The sequence below is a fragment of the Podarcis raffonei genome, chromosome 6 (assembly GCF_027172205.1).
Source record: "Podarcis raffonei isolate rPodRaf1 chromosome 6, rPodRaf1.pri, whole genome shotgun sequence".
Taxonomy (NCBI): domain Eukaryota; kingdom Metazoa; phylum Chordata; class Lepidosauria; order Squamata; family Lacertidae; genus Podarcis; species Podarcis raffonei.
Window position 1 is genome coordinate 80223063 of NC_070607.1, and position 27912 is coordinate 80250974.

Here is a 27912-nt window from a genome sequence, read left to right on the forward strand (position 1 = left end):
CTCACTGCATGATGGTTGACAGAAGAGGGGAACAAGTAATGTCAGAGGTTAAGCCCAGGTACTTTGGAATGAAAAGAATACCAAACTCAATACCTAAACTCTACTACACTCAATACCAATATACTCACTAGCATTTGTGCAAACTTGTACTGCAGGCAGGGGTACAAAGTTCTTATGCCAGGGCCCAAGGTTTGGGTTCATTTGTCTTTTTTCAAATGCAAGTTTCTAGCCCTTAGTGCCCTACAGCTGTTAAGGTATGCTTTCAAATGTGGGGGAAATGAATTTATTTTATTTTATTTTATTTTGCTGCTCTCCAGAGTCACAGTGGAGCTCAACATGATTTCAAGTAGAAAGAGCACACGCCTTTCAAGGCTCTGCAAAACTCATGAACTCTCCCTTGAATCAGAATAAATTATGCAAGTATGGAAATGTTTGCAATTTTTCCATAATTTAGATTTACTCTGTTACCATGAAGCAACTTCAAAAACAGGGTTGGGGAACCTGTGGCCCTCCAGATATCCCTGCGTTCCAACTCCCATTGACCCCAGCCAGTATGCTCAGTGCTGCGGGATGATCACAGCTGCAGTCCAACATTGTAGAGACAGCCACGGGCTCCCCACTCTACCCCTGTTCTAAAAAAAATAAATGAGTGACAAAGACCTATTTGATCAAACTAGGTAGACGTAGGCATCTTATCTCAAATGCTGTAGCTCATTGGCAAAGCATCGCCAGGCAGTGCTGAGAATTCATGGACTGCTTCGGTGCTGTGCATTATTAGATAATAATTACCTGAATTTGGCATCATTAGCAGAGTCAGCCAGCTCTGTGACTAGAAGCACACAGTCACTGGTGGATATATCCTGGCTAATAAAAAGAGGATTATGGCTATTGAGATGTAGGTATTGAAAAAGCTGTATCATGCTTTAGCTGCGGTGTGATGCTTCTCTCGGTGATCACATGGATAACCGGATTAAATGCTTAATTCAATCAAAGCGAGAGGGCTGGAGTTGAGTAGATTAGTTTACAGGAGAGGCACTCAAGAACCTGCAGTAAACCAGCCACAGGTCAGTGTGTGTCTCAAATGGGGCAGTGGATTTACAAACCCAAGAAAGCAATTAATAGAAGTGGAATACAAAAAGGGAGGTGTGAGGAGGTCGTTGAAATAAGTAAATGAAAGATAAGATATTGAAATTGTTTGATGTGTTTTAAACTGCTTTTGTTTTGTTTTGTTAGTTTAATGTGTTAGTGTTATGTAGTGTTTTTGTATTGTATTGTATTTGTATTGTATTGTTCATTTTTTTTGTAGTGTTTAAATTGTTGGAAAAGTAATAAATATTATTTTTTTAAAAAAATACAAACCCAAGAAAGCCACTGTTTTGCCATCCATTACCCAAATGGCTGGCTTAGGAAAGACAGTTTCTGTTGAGCAAAGAATGTAAATGAAACTTTGGTTGGCAACACAGCTATGGCCATTCCTGGATCGGGATAGCTTGACGGTGCATTGGTAACCCCATGGCTGAATTACTGTAATGAACTGTATGTGGGGCTATCTTTGAGGCTGGTCCAGAGGCTGCAGCTAGTGGGTTGCCTTTGGATGCAAACTACTCCCAGCATATAGCACCCTGCTTAGGGTGTTTGCACAAGCTGCCAATCTGCTACTGCACCAAGTTCAAGGAGTTGGAATTAACATATAAGGCCCTATACAATTCAGGAGCAAGAGATTGTCTTAATATGCCTAGTGGATCACTCCAGTCTGTGGAAGAGTTTCTCGCCAAAGTTCCAAAGATTGCAGAAGTCCGCTCTGCAGTAACTCAGAGCAGCGTTCTTAGTATGACCCTGTTCTGTTGAATAGCATTCCTGCTACATCTTGTCCAGATCTCTTGGAAGTTTTTAATGACTGATGTTTTAATGTATTTTTAATCTTTTGTTGGAAGCCGCCCAGAGTGGCTGGGGAAACCCAGCCAGATGGGAAGGGTATAAAAAATGAATTATTATGATTATCCCATAATCCCTAATCACTAACTGTGCTTACTGAGGTTAATGGAAGTTAGAGTCCAACAGCACCTGGAAGGTCAAAGTTTCCATCTCCATCCCAAGTGCATTGCACTGGCTGAACCTGACTTCTGCAAAGCCATGCTCTTCATCTGCATAGCTTAGCCTTCCTTAGCCTGCTGCACTCCAGCTCTCATCAGCCTCAGCCGGCAGGGCCAATAATCAGATTTGATGGGAGTTGTAGTCCAGCAACAGATGGGGGCATAGGCACCAACTCTATGGAGCTGAGGACAACGCAGCCTGCCCACCCCCCAAATATGTGGGGGCAGGACTGAGCCCCCACCTCAAAAAAAATATTGAGGGCCTCATCAAGCCTGACACATGTAACATCACACATGTGACATCATGCGCAAGCGATGAGGACCCCCCCCCCATGTTGGATGGAGGGCTTCAGGTTGGTGAAGGTTGATCTAGAAGAAGGAGGAGGAGGAGTTTGGATTTGATATCCCGCTTTATCACTACCCAAAGGAGTCTCAAAGTGGCTAACATTCTCCTTTCCCTTCCTCCCCTACAACAAACACTCTGTGAGGTGAGTGGGGCTGAGAGACTTCAGAGAAGTGTGACTAGCCCAAGGTCACCCAGCAGCTGCATGTGGAGGAGCGGGGACGCAAACCCGGTTCACCAGATTATGAGTCTACCGCTCTTAACCACTTCACCACACTGACTCGGTAATACAGCAGTGTCTCTCCACCAAGGCATCTGAGCTGGGGGGCCTCCCCTCCTTCCTGAAACCTGTTTGCTGTAAATCCTGGCAACTGAACCGGAGTCCAATGTGTTCTTTCCTTGGACTATGGCTCTCTCTTCTCTCTGAACTTACTTCCTTTGCCCCCGGTTGACTCGGAGCAGCAGGAAGACATATATCAAAATGTCTCCCGAGAATGCAACGGTCTCTTCATTTGGCAGAAGCAAAAGACTTCCCTCAGCAGCTATCCGAGGTCATTCACCTGTGAGACAAGCCGGGCTCAGCCTCTCTTCATTAAGCCTGGGCAGATAACAACCTGTGCAACAGGGAAAACAGACAGAATACTTTTCAGATCTGTCTCAACAGCATTTCAATCTCTCCTTGGCCTCTTGGAGGCAGTCCGGATATACCTGTTTGCTGGAGATCCTTTTGCATACAAAACCGCCACCCCTATCCGCATCAAGTGAATAGCCTTGATGAGAAGCTGTGCGGCTGTTGATACAGGAGGAAAGAATGTGGACAGTGGCACTTCCGTAATGTTAACACAGGTAAATGAATAGCTCAGGTGCTGTTTACTATTGTGCATAGTTTAATTTGAAGCTTAGTGGATTTGCACTTGGTGGTTATTTCTCTCCCCACGCACCCCCAGCCTTTATTAGAGTCTCATTAAGATAAAGGGTGATTGTCTGGCAAGTGAGAAACTAATATTGGGAAGGAGTAGAAGAGCTCCAACATTGTCAAGGCTGAATAGTGTTGCTGCAGGCTCCCCAGGCGGTGAAAAGTTCCAGAAGCAGCCGTGCCAAAGTTGGGCTTTCTTTGTGGAATAAACCTCTGGCATTTTTGTAGGATTTGGTTTATTGACAAATCAACATGTAGAGAAAAGCAAAGAGTGCATTGTTCCAACCAGCAAATCTGCAGCCTCGGGTATTCTATCCGAAGAGAGGGACCCAGCCTCTAGCTCACATTTTTCTTTCTCTCTTTCCTTCACCTCTAAAAAGAGGACATCCTTTTTTTGAAGATCCTTCTAGAAGTCCACATCTGGTTTAAAGATAAAAAGCCATCAGACAGAAGAGAAGGGGCCTGGATGTTGTCTTTCAACAGTTAACAGTATCTGCAGTGCCTCTAGACTCAAGTGCATGCTGGGGAAATTATGCTTGCACAATTAGAATGGAACGAAAGACTTTGGGCTCATCCATAATGTTGTTTTATGTGGATAGCAAGCTTCCTGTACCCCCATTGATTCTCAATTGTCCAGATGACATTCGCCTCCAAATCATGGCCTTCCCCCACCCTCAGTCTGGATTTTCTCGCACCCTCTCCTTTTCAGAGTATCACCGGCGTGAGAAAATCAGGAGGGGAAAAGTGTGAGGAGGCTGTGATTTGGAGGGGAACATCACATGAGCAATGGAGAATTAATGGAGGAGGTACCAGAAGCTCACTATCCACATTAACTGACTGTCTCCCTAGCACAACCAATCTGCTTTTAAAAAGAAGGTGACTTTTGCGGTTAGGAAAGTGGTTGGGAAATGCATTGAAAAGTATAGAAAGAACCATGAATGGTGACAGGTGTGATGTTGGGGTGGAGGGCTAACATGCTCAACTCACACCTGGTGTCCATTCTTGACTTAATCAAAAATAGGTTTTTTAATCACATTCAAACCTGTTGTTTTTTTGTTTTGTTATTATGCACACACATACACAACCCCTCCCCGAAACTCTGATATCTTTTATTCCTTTGTTTTCATTTCAAGCATTTCACAGAGATCTCTACATCAAGAAACCATTTCCGAACATTTAGCTCGGAGCATCAAACATGCTGCTTTGGATGAGAGAGAGCTGGATCCTCTCTACAACTTGGGGTAGCTCACAGGTTCTGATCCTGAGACGTTTGTTTTTGTTTGCATTTAGATCCTACCTTTTCTTCAATGAGCTCAAGGTGGCATATACAGTGGTACATCGGGTTACATACACTTCAGGTTACATACGCTTCAGCTTACAGAGTCTGCTAACCCAAAAATATTTCCTCGGGTTAAGAACTTTGCTTCAGGATGAGAACAGAAATCGTGCTCCGACGGCGTGGCAGCAGCAGGAGGCCCCATTAGCTAAAGTGGTGCTTCAGCTTAAGAACAGTTTCAGGCTAAGTACGGACCTCCGGAACGAATTATGGTTCTCTTCCTCCCCATGTTATCCCCACAACAACCCTGTGAGGTAGGTTAGGCTGAGAAACTGTGCCTGGCCCAAGGCCATCTAGTGAGCTCCAGTGGCTGAGTGGGGATTTGAACTCTGGTCTCCCAGGTCCTAGTCCAACACTCTAACCCAGGGATCAGCAAAAACTTTCAGCAGGGGGCCGGTCCACTGTCCCTCCGACCTTCTGGGGGGCCGGATGGCAGAGGGACGGTGAGCAGTGAGCAAAAGAGCTCTGGAGAGGGGCTGCTTTAATTGGGGGCCACTTGAGAAGGGCGCTCAGCCAACCATGGCTCCTGTGTCTTGTGAGCGGCAGGGGCTGGTGGCGGCAGAGGAAGGACAGTGAGCGATACGCGAAAGGGCTCCGGAGAGGGGCTGCGTTAATTGGTGGCCACTTGAGCGAGCACGTTGCTGCTGGCACCAATCAAAGCCCAGCCCCCTTCCTCCATAGGGCAGGGAGAAGCCAAGAGGAGGAAGGGGGGGTGCCACCACGGTGTGTGTGGGGGGGGAATGGCGCAGCCCAAACAATCAGAATCAGATCCACGTGGCGATTCCCGGACCGTCGGCAGGCTGGATCCAGATGGCAATTGGGCCAGATCCGGCCCCTGGGCCTTAGTTTGCCGACCCATGCTCTAACCACTACACCACCCCGGAGCGATAGTTTAATGGTGACTTGTAAAGGCGGATTTATGCCCACCTACACAGAATATTGTTTACTCGGACTTGCCATGGTTTTACAAGATGCTGATCCCAACATTTTTATAGCAAAAGCTGGATTTTAGGGATAACTCACAACATTAGGACATATTAAAATGGAATCAAACATACAAGAGTTACTATGGAGGAGGAGAGATTAATAAAGGATGTTCACTCCTTCCAGGGTGGTGACCCATATGCTCAACAAGGACTATGGGTTGAGCACATTAGCTGTATTTGGTCAAGGGGAAGGACCAAACTTAATGATGGAACATTAAGTGTATCTGAGTGTTTTGATTCATCTTGGCTTTCCTGTAAAGCAGTGCCATTAGCAAAAGTACATTGGAACCAATCCACACATCAAGGGGAAACCTGCTACCAAGTGCAAAGAAAGTATTCTTAACTGAACTCAGTGCCAAGAGCAAAAGAACTCAGCATAGGCATCTGTCCTCTAGTTTTACTGCAGTTGTCAAACTGTTAAGGCCCTCTATGCTATCATTCCTCATCAGAGTGTTAAGGGGAATGCAGATTGATTGGTTAATGTGCATAACACCCAGGCATTGTGCACATTCCCCAGTCCTCGTGGAGAATGTGCGCAAAACCACCAACGAGGAGGGAATTGTGCAGTGCACATTTCTTGGTCAATAGACATAATCTCAAAGAAGCCCTGGAAATGTGCATATATCAACATAATTTGTACATTTCCTTGTCATTAAGCATAATCCCCCACAGGCTTTGGGAAATGACATCATTTTGTACATTTTCTGGGCAATATGCACATTGTTTGATCAGTGTCTCTAAGGAACACGCTGTACCAACCATATCTAGTTGAGAAGTTTGAAGTCCACACACCACTACCCTGGTCTGCTTCTGAACCAGAGAGAGCCAGGGTGGTGTAGTGGTTAGAGTGTTGGACCAGCGAGTGGGTGTAATAGGAGATCAGTGTTCGAATCCTCACTTAGCCATGAAGCTCACTGGGTGACCTTGGGCCAGTCACTGCCTTTGTCAGCCTCACCTACCCAGTGGTGGAGGAAGCCACTCGGGCGCCTAGGGCAGCACCCCCGGGGCGGGTCACACCATGGGGCCTCTGGAGTCTGCCTGCCTCCTCCCACTCAGCCACCTACAGCTGGGGGGGGGGAGGCAGTGGGCGGACCGCTTGGGGCAGCGTGGAGCCTGCGCGTGCCCAAGCCACTGTGTCTCTTCCAGGAGAGATGCATGGCTCAGGCGTGCTGCAGGCCCGTGGTGAGTGCCACCCAGACCCCCCTCAGTGGTGACACTCTGGGCAGCCCACACCTACCGAACCCCCCTACCTCTGCCACTGCACCTACCTCACAGGATTAAAGGTGGAATGGGAGAACCATGAGGTCTGTGGAGGAAAAGGTGAGAAAATAAATAGGTAAAGGGACGCCTGACCATTAGGTCCAGTCATGACCGACTCTGGGGTTGCAGCGCTCATCTCGCTTTATCGGCTGAGGAAGCCGGCGTACAGCTTCTGGGTCATGTGGCCAGCATGACTAAGCCGCTTCTGGCGAACCAGAGCAGCACACGGAAATGCCGTTTACCTTCCCGCCAGAGCGGTACCTATTTATCTACTTGCACTTCATGCTTTCGAACTGCTAGGTGGGCAGGAGCTGGGACCGAGCAACGGGAGCTCATCCCATCGCGGGGATTCGAACTGCCGACCTTCTGATCGGCAAGTCCTAGGCTCTGTGGTTTAACTACTGCCTAATAATACGTGACCCACAACATTCCTTCCCACTGATCAGCCAACCGGGGAAAGAAGGTGTGCAGCTCTAGGTGAGGATTAACATTTTTTCCCTGCAGTTCAGCCTCCTTTTCAACCCCCTCAGCTGTTCTCCAGTCAGCTGAGCAGCATTGGGGGGTCACAAAGAGGGAACAAATGCTCATTATGAGGGGTTTAGGACCTCTTAAAGCTATCAAAAATTAAGAGGACATTATATTAAGAAACAATTTGATCTCTATTCCTTTTGTGTCGAAATTCCAGACGTGATGTCATTTTTGTTATATATAGCTGACTCTGACAGGTTTGCATGTGCTCCATTAACGAAAAGGGAAAAAGCACCAAAGAATGCTCATGATCACGGTGGAAAACCTACTTTAAAATGAAGAAAGGTCAGTGCAAACTGCAAATCCACCCTGAGTCCTTCAGGAAGGAAAGCCGGTCATGCGTTTGTGGTGCCTTGCAAAGCCAGCCAGGAACTCTTCTGTTTCCCAATTGTCCTCTGAAGGAATCACATGCTGAACCAAAACCCCCAGCAGAATGACACTGATTGTTGAGGAAGGGAGAAGCGGGTTAGCACATGTTTGGAAGAATATACCGCAACTGTTTCCCTGGAATTCTTTCCGGAACTTGTGACAGGCAGGATGAGAATCGGAGACTCAGAAGCATCCTGTGACTTTGCATGTGACCCGAGCTCCAAACTAAAACAGTCTGCTGGAAGGCAAGCCTTTTCCTGTTGGAGACTTTCTCAGATAGTGCCGGAATCATAGAATTGAGATAAGGAAATTAGGCAGAGGTATAAAGCTGCTGGAAGGGATTTTGCCAGGGTTGCTGCACAGGTGGGAGAAAAAATCAAGGCATGATTGGAAGGCATGCAATATAGCCATTTTGCTAAATCATAATATTAACTTCTTTTTATATTGATATTATATTTATATTCCACCTTTCTTCCCAGAAACAGGACTCAAGATGGCATACAAAAATTGAAACAAAACAGGTGAAACACAGAAGGCTAAAAAAGAGAGAGAAAGATAATACTTTAAAAGTAATTAAACTATAATAGAATTAAAACAACATAAAAGCAAATCTAAGCAAGCCTGTATATTGGGAGATTTGGGATATATATATATATATATATATATATATATATATATATATATATACACATATACATACCCCGCCCTCCCCGGCCAAGACCAGGCTCAGGGTGGCTAACATCAAGTATAAAAACAATTGATTAAAATACAACTTAAAAACAGGATTAAAGTACAACTTAAAATGCAGCCTCATTTCAGTGGAAGCCCAGATCAAAAACTGTTTGGGGGGAGAAAACATCAAATCTTCACCAAGGCCAACTGTCCAGACTGGTCCTACATGGGCCGGAAAAAAGCCAGGGAAGTCCCCAAATAGGGATTCCAACACAGAAGGAAAAGGAAAGAGGGGGAAGGGATCAGGCTGATTCCAAGCCAAAGGCCAGGTGGAACAATTCTTCCTTACAGGCCCTGTGGAAAGAAATCAGATCCCGCAGGGCCCTGGTCTCATGAGATACAGAGCGTCCCACCAGGCTGGACCCAGTGTTGAAAAGGCCCTGGCCCTGGTTGAGGCTAATCTGAGTTCCTTAGGGCCCGGGACCTCTAGAGTATTGCTATTTATGGACCTTAAGGTCCTCCGCAGGGCATACCAGGATAGGCGGTCCCGTAGGTACGAGGGTCCTAGGCTGCAAAGGGCTTTAAAGATATTTGCAACAAAATGCTGGTGCATTTCATGAGGACTTTTCAAAATTAATAAATATTTTGCAAACTGATGTGGAAATGTGGAGAACTGGATGTATGATTGGAAAAATAAGAAGCTAGAAGCCAAGGCCTACATATTTGCCCATCCCTACATCTGACCCTGCCACCCCAGATTCCTCTGGGCCCAGGGTGGATATTTTGAGTTCCCCATTGCCATGATCATGGCTCAAAAAATGCTCAGTGGGCAGGCGACTTAATTCTAGCTCTTATGACAAGGCAACTATTAGAGGGCGGAGGGTAATTTAGAAAAGCTTTTGTTTAAGGGAAACATTAATTATAAGTAGATGAAAACTTCTGAACTTTAAAACAGCTTTTCTAATTCAACTCAATTCTGCTTCAGCCTCTAACATCCCAGAACAGCAGCACTTGAGCTAGTTTGATCAAAGGATTTCAAAAGGTTCTGTTGAATGAAAACACTGACTTCTCGTTCCTTTCTTCAAAGCCCTGCCTAGAGAAGGCAGCTTTTCCCAGGGGAACTGAAAGGCTATTAAATTAGTTGTGAATCTACTGACTTAAGCATGCTCCCTAAACCCTAGTCCAGGCAGGGCTTTCAGTTTGGTACTTGTGCAAAGCTGGTGGGAACCGCAATGAAATGTTGCAGCATATCATCATCCTTAATTGTGGGTTTTCCTGTGCAGAGCACCAGCCATGTCCTCTTCCAGCATACTGTATACGATAACAGAAATGTAATAGAAGCTGCATGTAGCTGGAGCAAGCGCCTTATGTTTCTATCTTCCTTAATAAACAGACACTTAGGTTCCATTGCTACTGAATATTTTTGTTTTAGGGGAAGAAGGAGGTTGCTGCCCCCTTACTGTTTGGATTTTTAAAAATTTTCATTTTTATTGCACTTCCACAAATCTCCAAATTCTCCTGAGAATGCTGATATTTTCTTTACGTTTCTCCTTGGACATCAATCCACCCCTCGATTTTTCAATGCAGTCAAATTCTGGCGCAGTTCATACCAAGAAATCGATGACTGGGAACAGAACACAGCGGCTGCATCCTGCCCTGAACATCAAATACTCATCATCTCCTCCCCTCTTAGCAGGTGATATTTTGTTTGTCTTCATTTATCAGGGAGGGGGGCCACACCCCTTTGGCTAACATCCCTGCAGCAGCCAAGTACCCCACCCCACCCCAATTCTCCAGAAACTGACGAAGGACCTATTGTTCAGATGGGAGTGTTATATAATTAGTTTTAGGGTAAACAGAAATAAAAGTATGGGTGAGTCTGGGAACCCCAGCACATGTTTGTGGCAATTCAGGGAGCTATGTGGCAATGAAGAATAACTGATCAGCTAGACTGGTGGCTGGAAGCTGCCGCTGGGACCATGTAACAACGGTCCTGAAACACCTACATTGACTCCCAGTATGTTTCTGTGCACAATTCAAAGTGCTGGTGCTGACCTTTAAAGCCCTAAATGGCCTTGGTCCTGTGTACCCGAAGGAGCGTTTCACACCCATTGTTCAGCCCTTTTATTCAAATAGCCTGGGACAAAGTTTCTGTGCATCACCCAAACTCCCAGAATTCAGAACAATTCGCATGGTGTTACAGTGATTGGCCACCCTTCTTTAGTAAAAGGCCCAGAATGAATGAGTGCAGGTATGCACCTTAAACACAACTGTCAGTTTGATACTGAACAAATGGGACAAAGCAGGTGACTTTTCTGGGAGACACACATACACAGCTATTCAGTTCTGTGACTAACTAACCCAAGTAGTTTACATTTGAAACTGTACACTGCAATCTAATTAGCCACATCCAGTTATTAGATTTACTGTACACCTGGGTAAACAAGAGTGTATTTAACTTCCAGCAGAAGCTGTTCAGCCTGGGCACTTTTCTGATCTCTGCTAGGAGATCATTTTGCAGGGAAAGTGCCACTATCAAGGAGGTCCTCCTCCCCAATGTGGCCAGATGAGGATTTGTGCAATGTCAGACAGTCAACAGAGGCTCCCCAGAAGATGCCTGTAACCTTGATGGCCTGTACAGGTGAAGGAGGTCTCTCACAAACCTGGGTCTCAAGCTGTTTATTGCAGGTCAAGACTAGTAAACTGGCAAGCCCTGCAGCTCATTCAGCATAAGGGTAATTTGTGCTGCATGGAGCCCAATAAAGGAGCCAGGCCACCACCTTCTGCAGTAGCTCTAAGGGAAAATCCACATAAAATATGTCACAATGATTCAATCCAGCATGTGGATCACAGTTGCTGGCTACCCTTCGGCAGGAATGGTCACTATTGGTAATGGGCTCTTTGCTATCAAGGCCACTTGGGCCTCTCGTGACAGACATGGGTCAAAGAGTTTCCCCAGACTATGTACCCGTCCCTCCAGAAGGGAGTGAAACCCTGGCAGATGTTTCCGGAATGAAGTTAGTGGGTGGGAAAAGCAAGACAATAACGAGCACATGGTGCATTCTGCTTTGGGACAGAAGCGAAGGGCCCCACCCAGCAAAAGGAAGAGCTCCACCACCCCATGAAACTGGGCTGGCGATCCACATTTTGAAATATGCATTGCCATGTAAAGAGCGGGAACACAGGAGACTCTCAAATTCAGAATCTAAAATTACCTAACAGTGCCCCTTGTGACAAATTAAATAACTGGCAGGCTGTTGTCCTTTGACGACATTCAAAATCAGCTGCCTCTGGCAACCACCTCACTCCACATAATGGTAGGGATGGCTCTATCTGGATATTTGTGTCCATGTATGTGCCTGTACATAGGTATGTGGGTGGCGCTGTGGTCTAAACCACTGAGCCTAGGGCTTGCTGATCGGAAGGTCGGCGGTTCGAATCCCCGCGACGGGGTGAGCTCCCATTGCTCCATCCCTGCTCCTGCCAACCTAGCAGTTCAAAAGCATGTCAAAGTGCAAGTAGATAAATAGGTACCACTCTGGCAGGAAGGTAAACAGTGTTTCCGCGCGCTGCTCTAGTTTCACCAGAATCAGCTTAGTCATGCTGGCCACAACCCAGAAAAACTGTCTGCGGACAAACGTTGGCTTTCTCAGCCAGTAAAGCGAGATGAGTGCTGCAACCCCAGAGTCGTTCGCGACTGGACTTAACTGTCAGGGGTCCTTTACCTTTACCTTTTTATGTGCCTGTACACATGCTTGTTTGTCGCTAGTAACAGAGACCAAGGTCTTATTCAGAAATTTTATGCACTGTTAACACCAATATACAAGTGGGAAGTTGGGTAGAACTTCCCCTTGGCAACACAGATGGGTGAGAAGAGTCTTATCACAAGCAGGTTTCCGCACATTCTGGAAGCCTGAGTAATCAGGGTTCTAGATCACAAGGGTACACCAAGGGTGCTCTCTCCTTTCTGATACAGTGGTACCTCCGCTTATGAACTTAATTCATTCTGGAGGTCCGTTCTTAAGCCGAAACCACTCGTAACATGAGGCATGTTTTTGCTAATGGAGCCTCCCGCTGCTGCCGCCCTGCCAGCGCGCGACTTCTGCTCGCATCCCGGGGCAAAGTTCGCAACAAAGGGCATCTACTTCCAAGTTAGCGGAGCTCATAACCCGCAGCATTCGCAAGGAGGCCAGTACGTAACACAAGGTTCCACTGTACTTGCATTTGATGCATAGGCATCAGGGGCAGTAGCAACTCAGCCTACATGTTGGTGCTACCTATGACCAGAGCACCCAAATAGTGGAGGAGAGAGATGAGCTGGAAGCACCATGTGAGTGGAGTAGCAGATCTGCTTGCATGCTTGTAAATAAAACCAAGCAGCTTCTGCACCAACGTAGACTTACCAAACTAAATGTTGTCCAATCACAAAAAAGCAGATTTGAATTCCTCACAACCACAACCCCTCACTGACGAAATTTTCGAAAATTAAGTTTCACTCTCTCAAATGACACTCTCCCCCCTCCCCACCCTGCAATAATTCTACCACCAGCGAAGTGGGCAAATGTTACAGTATGGATGGAACAAGAGTAACTGCCTAAATATGTGACTTGGATCTGCGCGTTCATAGTTCAGTGCCTGAGCCCATCTCATTTTGCATGCACAAGGTCCAAGGAAAGAATGCCATGCATAAAAAAAGAAAACACCTCATCATTACTATGATCACATCTGCGCTGTCCATAAATCCGATTGCTGGCTTCTTGCCACTTTCGCCATCAAATTAATCAGAGGTCCTTGTCCTTTCATTTCTCCTCTCTGTGTACCTCAGCTCCTGTACCCTTTCCAGTCTCTCCCCTAAAGATCATCAATAGCCACTTTAAAAGTCTTCTCCTATCCTGGTCTCTTATCTAATATCCTTTGTATCCCACCCCTTCTGCTGGGAGTTCAGGTTGGTGTATATGGGCTTATTGCATGTGTTCCAAAGCTGGCAACAGGTTCAATGTCACCTAATAAGCTTCAGAGCCTTTTGCAAAAAACAACAACTGCTTTTCTTTTAGGAATAATTGGTGGAGAAGTACTACTGAATGAGAGTGGGGTGGGGGGAGCTTATGTATGCTACCACAGCTGCTGAAATGATTTGTGCACAAAGATGGAAGGAAGAAACAGTTCTGACAAAGGAAGACTGGCCATTAAAATTAATGGAATACACAGAAATGGCAAAACTGACCAGAAGAATAAGGCATCAAGAGGAAAGACTTTTTAAAATAGAAAGGGGAGACTTTATTGACCATTTGAAGATACATTGTAAACAGATCCAAATATTAGTGGGACTGATATAAACATGTGCAGTAAGAGAGAATTAAAGGGAAGTTAGGGGAAAATTAGTAAATATATTTGAACAGGATATGCAGTAAAATAAATAAATAAATAAATAAATAAATAAATAAATAACCACAGAAAGCAGGGGAGGGAAGTCAAGGGGAAGGTAAATTAGATTTGCAAAGGTTTTGCTTTTCTTGTTAAAATATTTGTAAAAGGTAAAGGTGAAGAAGACTCAGAATCAGCAGCAGCAACAGCAGCAGCTTCAGAGCCAAATTGGGATCTGAAGCCAAAACGTAGGGCACAGAACCATCTTTTCTCACACTAACCTGTTAAGAGTACTATCCGAGGCCTTTTTCTGGGTCCTCCTGCCACTCACTGCCTTCTTAGATTAGATGGGTTGTGACTGTGAATACCTGTAGTGCTCCATTTATGAAATTCTGTCCCCAGGGCTGCTCACCTGGCACTTAATGGTTCTCAGGCCCCAGGGAAATATGTTTTTTCACTTTAGCCAGGCCTCCCCCACCCCCCAAAGTTTACCACATACATACAAGCCCACACAAACCTCCTGCTGACCGTGTTCTTTTCCTATTCTTAGTTTCTGGCCCTCTTTCTCTGCATTGCAGTCTCAGTGCATTAGTGTTGCAGTCTCACATTGCAGTCTCAACACATACATTAGTGTTGAGATGCCGCGTGGAGCAGTGTGGCCTGGCGCACGAATATCATATCAAGAGAGGCGCAACATACGTGACATCACATGCATGTGATGCGCGTCGCACATGTGGTATCAGGCCCCTCCCCTCCAATGCTGGGTGCAACTCGGTGCCTGTGTGTCATGAACTGGCAGGATTTGGGGGAGGAGGGAGAGGATACTGGTGAGGGGTGCAGCTAGGAGTGGGTCACACAGGATGGGGATGGGGAAGGAGAGGTTGGGGTAGCCAATACTCACCAGGTGACAGAGGAGGGTGAGGGAGGCAGGGACTAGAGCACAGGAAGCCAGAGCAAGAGAGGCCCCCATCCCCACAAACATGGCAGGTCTTAAGGTGCAGGGGACAGTGGGTGGGGCAGTCCAGGAAGCAGAGGTGGGCCAGGGCTTGCAACCTCATTCACTAGCTGGCCAGGTGGGGAAGGAGACCTGAAATTTCTCAGCTGGGAAAAGCTGAGAGCAGGTGAGGGTTGCATGCCTCATCAAGCCCAGATATTGAAAACAGCAGACACAGTATAAGAAGGCAGCAGAGCCCATGTTGAGGGACCTTGCCTGGGATTCTCCTTGGACCTTCATGGATTTCTGCTTCGAGATTGAGTGCTGAACTACTATCTTGTCTTACTTGGGCTGTCGCCGGACTGTGTTTCCTGATCTTTGGACTTGGCTTGCGTGGACTGGCAAATCCACACTTGGAACTCTGCTGTGTGGATTACCTTCTGGACGTGGAGCTTTGTCTTGGCGCACTGTCAGCCAGGGGATCAGGACACTGTGCCACCTTGGAAGCTTCAAAATGGAAAAAAAGTAGAAATAATAAAGTAAAAGCAGGTGGGAAACATCCTGTGAAAATCTAGACCTTGCCCGGGGAGGATGGGAGAAGAAAGAAGCTCAAGGAACTGTCACCCACCAGGAGTGGGAGTCAGGGACAAGTCAGCAATGAAACACCCAGTGTCTGTGAAGTCAACTCTTTGGTCAAAGAAACTAAGACAGCGCAGACCAAGTGATCACAGCAACTATTCTCAGTAGGTCTTGCCCCAATGAGGCAGTTGCAAGGACTGAAGGTCCACACTTTCCCACTGCTCTCTAAGTCTCCTCCCCCAGTTCCTTCCTCAGCAGCCTAATATAATAAAAACATCAAACATTACAGGCTTCCCTATGTTGTAACACTCTGTAAGGTAGGCGTGTATTGTTAGGTGTGCATTACATATAAACTCCTAGTAGCTTAGTGCAAGATGACCCAAAGAACTGACAATAGGAATGAGATTTGTACTGCAGGTTTTCCTGCTCCTCCCCTTTACGTCACACTGGTATTTTCCAATCACCAGTGCTATGCTGTGGTTGAAAGGCCACCTGGGGTTTTCCATCTACCCATGCCATTCATTCTGAGTCACCCTGCCCTGCCTCACAAACGCCGGTTAGCTCAGTTAGCTTTAGCTGTAACCGAATTAGTCATCAGCAACGATGCTCCACCTACTTCTGTCTTTTTCTGGGGTGACACAGCAAGTCTAGCTGCAGTGAGATGAAAAGAGGGAAAGGAAAGCAAGTGCAGTTGTGACATCAGTTCTCAAGAATTTCTCAGCTTATACAGAGAAAGTGATTTCAAAACCAGAGACCAAGTAAAACATCCAGATGTTCACTAAGTGTGGGAGTAAAAAAAATGTGTGCAGGTAGGTTTCACTGGGTGGCAAAACTGAAATCATTTTCTGTTTGCAGGAGTGTTTCACTCGTGCAGGCAAGAGAACATGCTCAGCATCAGTACAGCAAACTCAGATATGGCTCTAAGTTGAACATAGCCATTCAGTCTGTTGTGTTTGGTTCTTGTGCTTTAACAACTGGTCATATAAAATAAAATAGGGCACAGATAGGGACCCTGTGGTCCTTCAGTCATTGTTGGACTGCTACTCCCATCATCCTGCCAGCTGAGAACTGGAAGTCCAGCATCATTGAAGGGGCCACAAATTCCCTACTCCTGACCTAGGATATAGGAATGTAGGAGTTGCCTTCCTGAGAAGGCAAACACACTGTACCTTTAAAACACATCCAAAACAAAACACATCCCACAAAGAATTATGGGAGCTGTAGTTTAAACTATCATGCCCAGAATACTTTGAGGGAAATAATGTGTTTTAAAGGTACAGTGTGTACGCAGCCAGAGTCAGGCCATTGATCCATAGAGCTGGCTATTATCTATCTATGCAGACTGGGAATGGCTCTTCTGAGTTTTTCCAAGAGGAAATGCCAACCAGGGATAGAATCTGAGGGTTTTTTGCATCCAATAGTGGCTCCCAACAGACAAGTCAATGGGGAATATATTGAAAATGAATATATTACCATGGAACCCTTTACTATAGCAGGATACTGGAGCATATGCCAAGCCTGTCTTCCACTGAGAAACTCCTCACCCTTTGAAGGAACCCTGTGGTTTGCAGGAATAGTTTGAAAACAAATAGTGCAGCAGTTCATATGGAATGCTGGTTTCCAAAGCTTAATTTCTCTAAGCCCAGGTACCTTTGCAGAAGAACCACTTGTACTTTCAAAAGCTGGAGTGGTGGAATTAAATAATTAAATGCCCTGCTGGGACACACTGCACATCTTAAAAGTTATTTCTGCTATATAGTTGTTAAAGGCAAAAGAGCCACCTTAGCCAGTATTTTATCCACCCCACTGCAGAAATGATCCAGTAGGAAAAGGCTAGGCTGGTCCTAGCAAACATAGTTCTATCCTGAGTAATCCAGATTGTTTCACAACAGGTGGAGGAAGAGGGTGCAGCTGCTAGTATTCAGTAACTTACTAGTTAACCAAGCCGGTTTTAGCCACTTGTTCATATATATCAATAACTTCCTGCATTAATGCCATTTTGAACCACAACCCACGAGCAGCAGCTTAAACTCCTTCTACACCCGTTATTATATGGAACAGCAGCAACAACAAACCAGCAGCCCATCGTGCCTAACCAAGATCAAATATATCAGGATGCATGGCATTGAACACAGCATGAGAGAAGCCTGCTCCAAGGAGCTTACAATCTAAAATGGAATACAGGGGAAATTAAGAGAAGGGTAAACAGAAAATATGCCATTGCTTCACTTACACACACTTAGGTCTAGATGTTGCACACTAAGTTATAGTAGGTTATGGACCTACTATGTCCTATATGACCCTATAGTTCCCACCATTCCTAACCACTGGCCAGTCCCACCATCTGGAGGGCACCAAAAGTAGGAGAGGTGCCATCACAAAGGTGTTCTGGAAATACCTGGAAACAAAGGCCAGCAAGGCAGAAACCCTCCAGAGCAGGAAACCCTCCAATAAGTTGGAGGAGGAACATTCATGGATAGGGATGTATTGAAAGAGCAAAGAGAAAAGGGGGCAAGTCCCAGGGACAGAGCTTTGAAGATAATGACAAGGAGTTTGTGCCTGGAACCAGGAGGTGATGGGAAAGCAATGTCAGAATTTAAGAGATCCACCATATTATCAGAGATGAAATGTAGATGGTTGGTTGGGCTGCAGGCAGAATGCCGGATAAAATTCTGGGTTCCAATGTGAGACAATGGAAAAACAAAGAGAGCAAGGCCACAGCAGCAGTCTATGTCACGGACCAGAGTTTTTGCCAAAGGGACAGAAAGTGTTGTTTCTTCTTTCAGAATATTTGAAAAATACATTACTGAAAATCAAGAACAAAAGTACAGAGTCCAATATTAAAGCCAAGTCTGTGTGCTTGTTCAAAATGTGTGAAGAATGGAAAGGCATGGATGGAATAATGAGAAGCTTGCTTATGGGCATGCCAAGTTTGAGATGATGGCAAAGCAGCCAAACAGAGGCATCAGGGAGGGCATCTGAAGATGCAGGACTGGCTGAGGATGGGATTCTTCTCATTCGGGGTGTGGAGCATGAAGAGTACCAAGTGTCATCTGTGCATAGGCAATACTGAAAGCCAGGGGATTTGGTGAACTCACCCAGGGACCATGTGTAGAAAGTGAAGGGCAGATTCCCAAGGGACCCCAGTGCAGAAAGAGAAAGGTGTGGAAGACCTTCCACCTATGGAAAAACTGAACTGTCCCATTCAGCTAGGCTGGCGCTTCTACAGGGAGATCAGGTAACTGTTAAGCATCTCTAAAATCCATCCAGCAACAAAAACATTTACCTTTATCAGACTCAAGAAACTAGAGAATACAAGCAGCAGATCACCATGCTTTGAAGAAGAGAAGCTGCCAAGTATTTATCTAGGCCTCACTTATTTTGTCATAATGTTGCCACATTGCCAATGATAAGCAGAAACCACAAAAAGTTTAAGTAGGCATTCATTCATTAGCTTACAAAAAACTTGTTTTTCTAACTCCCAGATTTTTGTTGCTAATCATGGGGAGGCTATGAGACCTCCCTTTTGCTGATGCAGGTATATAATTGGATAGAGCTAATATTGCTCTAATAAAGTCATTGCCTCTGTTAAAGATTAAGTACTGGCCAGACTCAAAAGGCTATTCATTTTCAAGGAATATGATTCCTACAAAACATTTGAGTATCACCAGCTAAAGAAAAAGGATGTGATAGAAACAGGCACTTCCTCTGCAAGTTACCAGAGCCTAATTATACCGGTATCACAGGATAATCTGATTAGTTAAACTCCTGAGCATTAAACAGCATCTAGCCTGTTCCCTTGACTCCTTTATCATTTCTGAGGACTGAACAAGAGCTTCTACATGAATAACCACAGTTCTGATTTGTATCTCAGGCTTTGGCCAATTTCAAGGTGCCCTATAATTTTCACAACAGATATCGAATACAAAGCAATTTTAGATTGCTAGTTTAGAGATGGAAATATCCCTTCTACTGCCAATGATCAAGCGGTAAATAGTTTTGAGAAAACACCTTATAGTTCAGTACTTTATTTTTGCCATGTGCCAAAAGGACTTGAGCAAAGGGAGGCTTTAGCAGTTTGATAGGAAAAATCTCCTCCTGAACAAAAGCTGGTGTGTGTTTTCAGGACAATGCTACATTCCAGGTTCAATATTAGTTTATCTCTACATCCATTTTCAAGGGGCCTGGGAAAGATGCAAGCTGGATTGCAATACAGTCTCTCTTGAACACTGAGATGTCACAATAAAATGTGGCATGTGCATTAGCTTAATTCCATGAAGACTGAAAAGCAGCTCGGCCTCTGTATGAGATTGGTCTGGGTTTAATGAAACTATTGTATCTGAGGTTTCTGAAACATTGTGATTTACTGCTAACAATTTTACTAAGCTTTGGACATAGTAGCTCATGGTACTGTATTTGACATGGGCAAATGTTAAGGTTAGTTTTTATGGTCTGAAAGCAACCGTATCATGAATTTAAGGCAGCACTTTGTTAAGTAACCCACAGAAGAATCATGTATTTCCCAAAAGAGATTCTGGAATTATAAGAACAAAGAACACCTGGCTCACGATCCTGGAGAAAATTACCCAGGCCACTTCTCTGAACAATAAGGGGCAGTAAGAGTGTGCACATGTTCTTTCTAACAGAAACAGGTTGACCGTCTTCAGTGATTATAATGTTCAAAGTTCAGATGCTATCTCATGGAATGTAATGCGGGGGTGGGAGCGGAAAAGATTGAAAAAAGTTGACTTTTAAAAAATAGCTATCTGGCAAGTTGTTTCAACTAAACTGTACATTTAAGGCTTGTCTGTGGTTTGTGCTACATAGAACCTGCAGGTTAAACATTGTTTTGATAAATAATGTGACATCAATAGTCTCTTGGTTCTTGAATATATATTCTTTTTACTGAAAAAATCATTCATAAATTAACATACAAAAATGTACAAACACATGGGTAAATAAATGTAATGACACAAAGGATTGCTTTGCTGAAAATTGTGTGTGTTTTAAAACACTATAGATTTCAGTGCAAAAATGTACCCCTGGCACCTCATAGAAAACATAAAGAGCAAGCTCAAACAATAGGATGGAAGGAAGCTACATGTTGTTCAATGCTACCTTTTCCGAGCAGGTGTTTGGAAATGCATGGTGGTTGCTCAGCTGGTAAACTCTTTCAAGAAGAGGAGCTGTTTTTTTTGTTTTTACAAAATGTAGTGGCTTTAAAACAAATGTTTTAGCAAATAAAGACCCACATGGCTCATACAAAAAAAAAAAATAACACGCATTTTTATCATAGTGTTCTGCCCCCAGCAGTGTTAGCCAACCGTGCTGATGGAGATGGGGAGCACTGGCTTTGTTGAAATTTCAGCTGCCAAAGTATGTACAGTTTTTAAAATGATTTTCTTTTACACTATAACATCACATGCGCTTGACATTTATGTTTTCAACAATTACATTTACTATATAGTATTTGACTTAGCTGATAAGAATAACAGTGCACATTTCAAAGATATTCCACATTTTAAAAGAGGAAAATAAAACAACTTGATTGGAAAGAACAAAATAAACCAAAAGCCATTGATTAAGGAGTAAAACTGACCCTTTCATGCTAATCTTTAATGCCTTTCTGAGCAGAGGTAATTCCTTTTCTTGTTCAAGAATAGGGGTTCTAGAGGGATGGCAATCTACTCAAAAGCTTGAGGATTTAAAATGCCACACAGACCAATATCTATTCGGGTATATGTAGATGTGATGGTGAATTCAGACATTTTGAAAATACATTCCTCAACTGAAGCACCATTAAATAAAGATGTTGTTTTCTAGATTAAAAAAAAAGAAAGACAAGCAAGAAAAGGGTATGTGTCTTATCCACATCTGAAAAAAGTCAAAATTTAGAAGTCTTTATTGCTATATGTGCCATAAAAAAATAAAAAGACACACAAATCCTTACCTCTGCAGCAGCCATGAAGGGTTCCCCTTATGAAATATTTTAAAGCACACTTACCAGCATTCTCAAGAGCAGACTTGCTGCCTTTCATATGGGCTGATAAGACAGACACAAACACACGTGCGAGCACGCACACGCGCGCACACACACACACTTTCATAACTCTTTTGAGACGTAAGAAAATAGGCTTGGTCAGTCACACCCACAACAAATGTATATGGGGATCATACATCCACCGAACCAAAGAAACTAAGTGTAAATTATGCAAGTTAAACAAATTGAAGGCAACAATGCAATAAAAGAAATTAAAGTACTTCTCAGGTTAAGTACTCACAATCTGCATCTATAAATATATATTAGAGCAATCCAAGAAGATATTTACCAGGGTTATAAGCCCTAGTAAAAAAAAAAGTTTGTACATACAGTATGAACAGGTGGATTAGTTTTTGAAAAATGAAACAAAAAGGCACAAATCTAAGATGCCCATTTAAACAAAAACCAGATCTGTGAAACTGAATGGAGGATATGGACCAAGCACCTGTGTCACAGAGACTCACAATCTGCCCCCCTGAACTAATCTCAATGCCCTTCATTCTTTTAATTATGATTTGGAGTCTGGATATATTTATCACAGTATTTGTACTTGTGCAACACCTTCTCAGTTAACTGTAATAACCAAGAGTTCTAACCTACAATTTTAACCTAGATTAGTTCAGTGTACAGTTTCATTTACACAATAAATATATCAAAATACTATAACTTCCCCACGCCCAAAGTTCAATTACAGGAATCACTGTAGACTTTGCAAACTTAGTCTGAACCAAAAATGTGTGGATATGAGGGGTGAGTGACGACCTACAACTTTTTGGAGAACCTGTCCCTTGCAAAGGCGAAGCTGATTTAGAAGCATTTCTTCCTGTGTTTAGCTTCCACTATGAGATATATGGCAGAATGTGATCAATCAGCATAAAATTTGGAAAGGCTATCCAACCACAAAATGCACGAGGCTGGTCTTTGTTCATTAATGAATGGAATCCCTACTTCCAAAGTCAGATGCCACCCCCCAAATAAGCACTGCTATGGCTTCCATTTGTTAAGCTTCATAACTTACTAGCAGAGTCCCAAACCTGCAAACAGACAGGTAAGTAGCTCTGAAGAAAATTACTCACATGAATGTCATCTGATGTTCTGAAGTGTTTGCACAGGTGGGGGCTTACATAAATTATCTTATGTTGTAAACCTTCAGCTTCAGTTCGGGATCATAAAATAGTTATAAAAAACGCAATTTCTACAAGCTTATTTACACCTGCACTTCTTTAAGAAGTGATTCTGTTGTGTGTGTATGTATATATATTTATATACAGTATATAGTCTTCAAGCAGTTCAGTTAAAAAAAACCAATAGAAACACAAATGTAGAAGAATGATATCATTGTTAAGTAGCAGTTCATCTCCCATTAGGGTCATTGCCTCCAGGTAAGCTTCTGGCACCCAAAGTCAAAAAGCCAATGGCGTCCTTTTAGCCAAACTGGTTTGATGAACAGGAAAGCACATTCAGTCACAGTTTGGTATTGAAGATTAAGGAGATGGAATGCTGGAACAAAAGCAGCAGGTCACATCACTGTTCTTTAAAAAGAGAAATCAAAAAGCAAGTGAAGTCCAAGCTCGCTGCACAGTCTTGAGTGAGTTTATAATCTGACGATCTGTGTGCGTGGAGTATTATTCTTCAAAATTACTGCGATCCTTCATTAGACACAAGATTTTTCTTGTCCAAGAGATACCTACAAAATAATATGTTTTCTTCTTTTCATCTTCTCAGTATTCATTCACCAGAGCCAGCTCTGGCGTCAGGTTGACAGTTATGTTTTTATACAAGGCGTCATATGTAACATTTGGAAAGTAGTTCAAGTTATTGAGGCCATCTAATTCTTGCCTCTCTTTGGACTTCCTCAGCAGTGCATACCTATTGGAATAAAAAGTTGGAAGACATTAAGGTAAATATTCAAAACTGAAGAGAGAAATTAGTGTATTTCTACTAATAGGATGCTTAGTACGATAGACTTCTGTCCCTAAACATATTAAAACCATTCAGAAAGCAATGATCAGAAGTAGGAAACTGGGATTTCAAAAAGCACACTGAGAAATATTTTTAATTTGCAATTAGATTTGCATCAGACATATTGTGGCATGAAATGCAACATAATTTATTTTCAAGCCTAACCTCCTAAAAAAATCTATTCTGCACAACTGCAAGACTGCTTTCCATTTTTCTATATTGTGTACAGGGCTGCCACAAATACCAGGCCCAGAGCCCTATGTTCTTAGCTTTCATTTAGAAAAAGTAAGTCAATCTGACATACCTAAAGAAAGTTATAAAACAGTGCAGAGATACATCTCTAGGGCTTTGACCTCAGCAGGCAGCACTATTGCTAAAGACAGTAAAAATACTTCATCACTGTTGTTAAGCAATCAGATGAAAGAATGTTGACCACCCCCACCTAGAACTTGTGATTGAACGATTTGGCTATGCTCCTCCAAACACCTCTTTGAACCATGCTACAGATTTGTTAATTGGGGCAAATCTTCATGAGAGTTTAATATAGCCTGGGGCTATTTTCAAGGCCAGGGCTTAGCTCTGAAGTCATGTGCAGAGCGGCCACTCTCCAATGGGCTTCCCATAGGCATCATGGTGAGAAACAGGAACTTGAACTAGATGGGCTTCTGGACTGATTGAGCTGGACTTCAGTGACGCTCTGTCCCACATATTTGGAGTTAGAGAGGAAAGGCTGCTAAGTTGAGGGACATTACCTGCAGGCAGGTTTAATTCATGGCTACTCTGATTTTAAATGTTACACACAATCTCTGCCTGCCAACTGCAGCAGCAGAATGAAAGCTGGAAAGTTAAGTGAAATAATGCATCAAATGGCTCATCAAGGCAAAGGAGAGATTGGAAAACAGCCCAGAACATGCACTGCAGACTCATTCTATGCTTGAGTGTGCAGTTAATTTAGAGAGCATGCTGCAATACACATACAATATGTGTGTGTGTGTGCTTTATGCAGGACTGCCCTTGTATCTGATCTGGAAGCTGCAAGAAGTGCAGAATGCAATGGACACGCCTACACACAGGAGCAGGTTACCAACAATATGCCACTCATTTGCTGAAAGAACTGTACTAGTTGCCTATTTGCTACCAGGCCAAGATTCTTGTGTTAATTCACATATCCATTAAAAAACAAAAACAAAAAAACCTTAGGCACCAAGTACAGGCAACTGCCCATTTACTCAGGAGTTGCATTCCGAGGAACCACACGTTTCTGCAGGATGTAAGCCCCCCGGCCCTGCCAAAAATGTTGGGTGTGTCAGTGGTCGTACATGTGTCAATTGCACACCAATGGGGAGTTGCCTGTACCTTAAGGACTTCCCGATCCCTTACACTCCATCTCTATCACAGAGATCTTCTGTTAGGACACATTTGGTTGTCCCCCATCATCTTTATGTTCAGCCAGCCTTCACCAGGGACTGAGCTTTTAGTGTGGCAGGCTCTGCCCTTTGGAACTCCTTGCCAACGGTCTGGCAGATGTCATTCCTATTTTGGAACCCGAAGTTTTTACCTTGAATTGACATGCTATTTGTGTTTTTATTGTAATTTTTGTTAGGAAACTGGCATTTATTATTCAAATAAATAAATTATACACACACAAACTGTATAACACTTAAAAATTTCCTGTTTACTTCTTTATCACAATTTCTGTTATTTAATACCAATTGGCATTATCCTGCAAGAATAGCCACTACCAACAAAGTTGCCAAGTCAGCCTCAACATCTTTTTCTTAAAGCAAATGTACAAAATATCTAGCTGCCTGTTTGAGGAAAGGGGTGGGGAAAGCCTCATTCAAGTGGAGAATACTGAACTCATCAAGTTATTTACATTTAAGTGCTTGGATCGCTTTTAGATTTCTGAATGTCATGGTTCAGAATAAAGTAGCAGAGGCATGTTTTAGAATAAAATAGGAGAAACATATTTCCCAAGTGAAAGCATTAGTAAATCCTCATTTGTGGCAAGCCTTGCTAAGGCAGAGAAAACCATATGAGCCTCTGTCAAGTATTGCAATGGCTGCTGGGTTTGTACCCATGAAGCTGCCTTGTACAGAATCAGACCATTGGTCCATCTAGCTTAATACTGTCTATACCAACTGGCAGCAGCTCTCCAGGGTTTCAGACAATGGGTGTCTCCCAGACTTACATGGAGATGCTGGGGATTGAAAATTATACGCCTACATGCAAATCAGATGCTCCATTGAGCTATTAGCCTTCAATATAAATTAGTCAATATAAATTAGTGTGTCAGCTTCTTCTGCCCAAGTCCCATGCAATGAACATGTATAGCAAAATAATGGCATAGCTATATTTCAGTGAGGCGTGGGGGAAAAAATCACGTGGATTGTCCATGATCAGCAGTTGCATTTTATACATGCACAGCTGAAATTATCTTGGTAATCCAATTGAAATATTGGGCAGGTTTGGGCAAGGGCTGAGCAAGGTATTTTTATTCTATTTACATTAATTGGGCAACCAATGTGATTTCTGGAATTGAGACACAAGGCAATTGTATATGAATGTCTGGGTTGGTAGGTTTGATCCAGCACAGTGGAAGTTCCTAGTGCCACTACATATATTTCTGTGATAGACATAACACGTCAGCTATATGCTAAAATCATCTGCATCTCTCAGGATGGCTAAGCATGGATTCAAATGCTAAGGAATCACAGAGGTGCAAGCCAATATAATCTGTAACACCAGACAACGAAGCTTCAGATCCACATACATTTCTGAAGTGTGATTATACCAAGTTTAACTATGATGCTGGAGAATGATGTTGAAGAATGTAAGCAACAACACCCCATATATGGTTTAAAGTATCACACTAGAAGCTTTTAAGTCACTTGACTCCACCCTTAGTTTTTAAGGTGGCAGAGTTTTAGTGTTTGAGATCAGACAGGTTAGCAACAGACACATGCGTGAAGTGCCAGGAAATCTGTACTATCATGAGTATTTCTCTGATAAAATTTGACTTGCCTTCCTAAGAACTGCACTTCTCCTCTGTGATGATGAGGAATAGACTTGTATTTCCCTGTATCTCCTTCTGGCCGAGTCACCAAGTAGCCTGCATAGTGCACTCTGGAGGGGAAAGAGGAAAGAGAAAAACTTTTTAGCATTTTTGACTTCAACATTTGCCAGGACTGCACGATCTGAGCAATAACCCCCACAATATGGTTTGTAAGCTAGTGCTCCTGACAATCTTATGTAACCAAAATGATCATATTTACACCATGTGCAGGTCAAACACTTAACGGCACATCATACTTTAGTTAGGAAATACAATGGGCAATGGGGGGGGGGAGAGAAGCAAGCATGTGACCCTGAGACAGAGCAGCCCACCACCCCATCCAGAACTGCTAAGTAAAGGGACTTCCGGGTTAGCGCCATCGGCTAATGGCGGATTCCCTCCGAGCTCCGTAGGGGATCGGCTCCGTAGGATTTGGGTCTTGCCGCTGCGGTGACGCGGGGACCCTCAAAAATCACAGGCGGTGAAGCCTGTGAACCTGGTGACTCGGCGGGCACCATTTGCGCCCCCCCGACCTGCGAAGGAGCCTTTTTAAAGGCTTCGGAACGGGGGACGGGGTGAGCGGCGCGGTGCTGAGAGTCGACTGCTTCTCCTACGGAGTGAAGCCGCATGCCATGGTCGGAGAGCGCTGACTTCTTCTTGTGAACAATTGGACTCTAAAGCAACAACCCGTGAGCAGTACGGAAATTGGATTTGTAAAGGAATTTTTTTTTTTTTAATTAGGCACGATCGGGGAAGGCGCAAACAGGAAGTCCGTCTCCCCGTCTTATAAATGATCTAAAGCAAGGACCAACTAACTAAGGTCGAGAGAATTTTTTCCTTTTTATTGGGTAAAAGATATTAATTTCACGACTTGGCAGTATAAGTAATTTTACTGGAGGATAAGAGTTAATTTTGGGAGCTGAAGTGCCACCCCCCCCCCGGACCCGGGAGTGATCCGTGAGAGAGCCTGTTGAAGAGGTATTGAAGAGTTTGACAGCTGTCAAATTAGCTGTCAAGACGGAAAAAGAGAACTTTGTTTCTGTTGTCTCTGCTGGTTATATTTGTTACAATTTGGCTACATTTTGTTGATAACAAGGAAGAACTGATACAAACTAACTTGATTTTTGGATTTGAACTGGAAGGAATATTAAGTAACCAAAATCCCTCTAGAGGGGGTTTTGGGACATTACAAGAATGGCTGAAGGAGGGGAAATTCAAGCTAAATTGGACAGAGTTTTTCTTCTCTTGGGAAAGTTACAAGGCCAAATTGATGTTTTGGCTACCAATGTTGCAACTCTGGACTTAACAGTAAACAAACTCATTGAATTTGATAAGGACTTGACTCAGGAAGTTCATGCAGCTGGACAAGAGGAGAAACTTGAGAGCTTTGAGAGTGTGGAGAAAGAGATATATGTTGTTTCTGAGGAAAAGGAAGGAGGAGACGTAATGTTACAGATGACAAAGGAGAGCCAGAA

General features: G+C 43.7%; 1 protein-coding gene across 1 annotated transcript in view; it reads right to left on the reverse strand.

The window, feature by feature from the left end:
• Nucleotides 1-20262: 20262 nt before the first annotated feature.
• Nucleotides 20263-27912, reverse strand: part of B4GALT5 (beta-1,4-galactosyltransferase 5) — a 58802-nt gene continuing 51152 nt past the window's right edge. The window contains exons 8-9 of the mRNA XM_053394221.1: nucleotides 26407-26508; nucleotides 20263-23289 (exon numbers count right to left, since the gene is read on the reverse strand). Of these exons, the coding sequence (XP_053250196.1) occupies nucleotides 23142-23289; nucleotides 26407-26508 (250 nt within the window). The 3' untranslated portion in view covers nucleotides 20263-23141. The remainder of the gene's footprint in view (nucleotides 23290-26406; nucleotides 26509-27912) is intronic.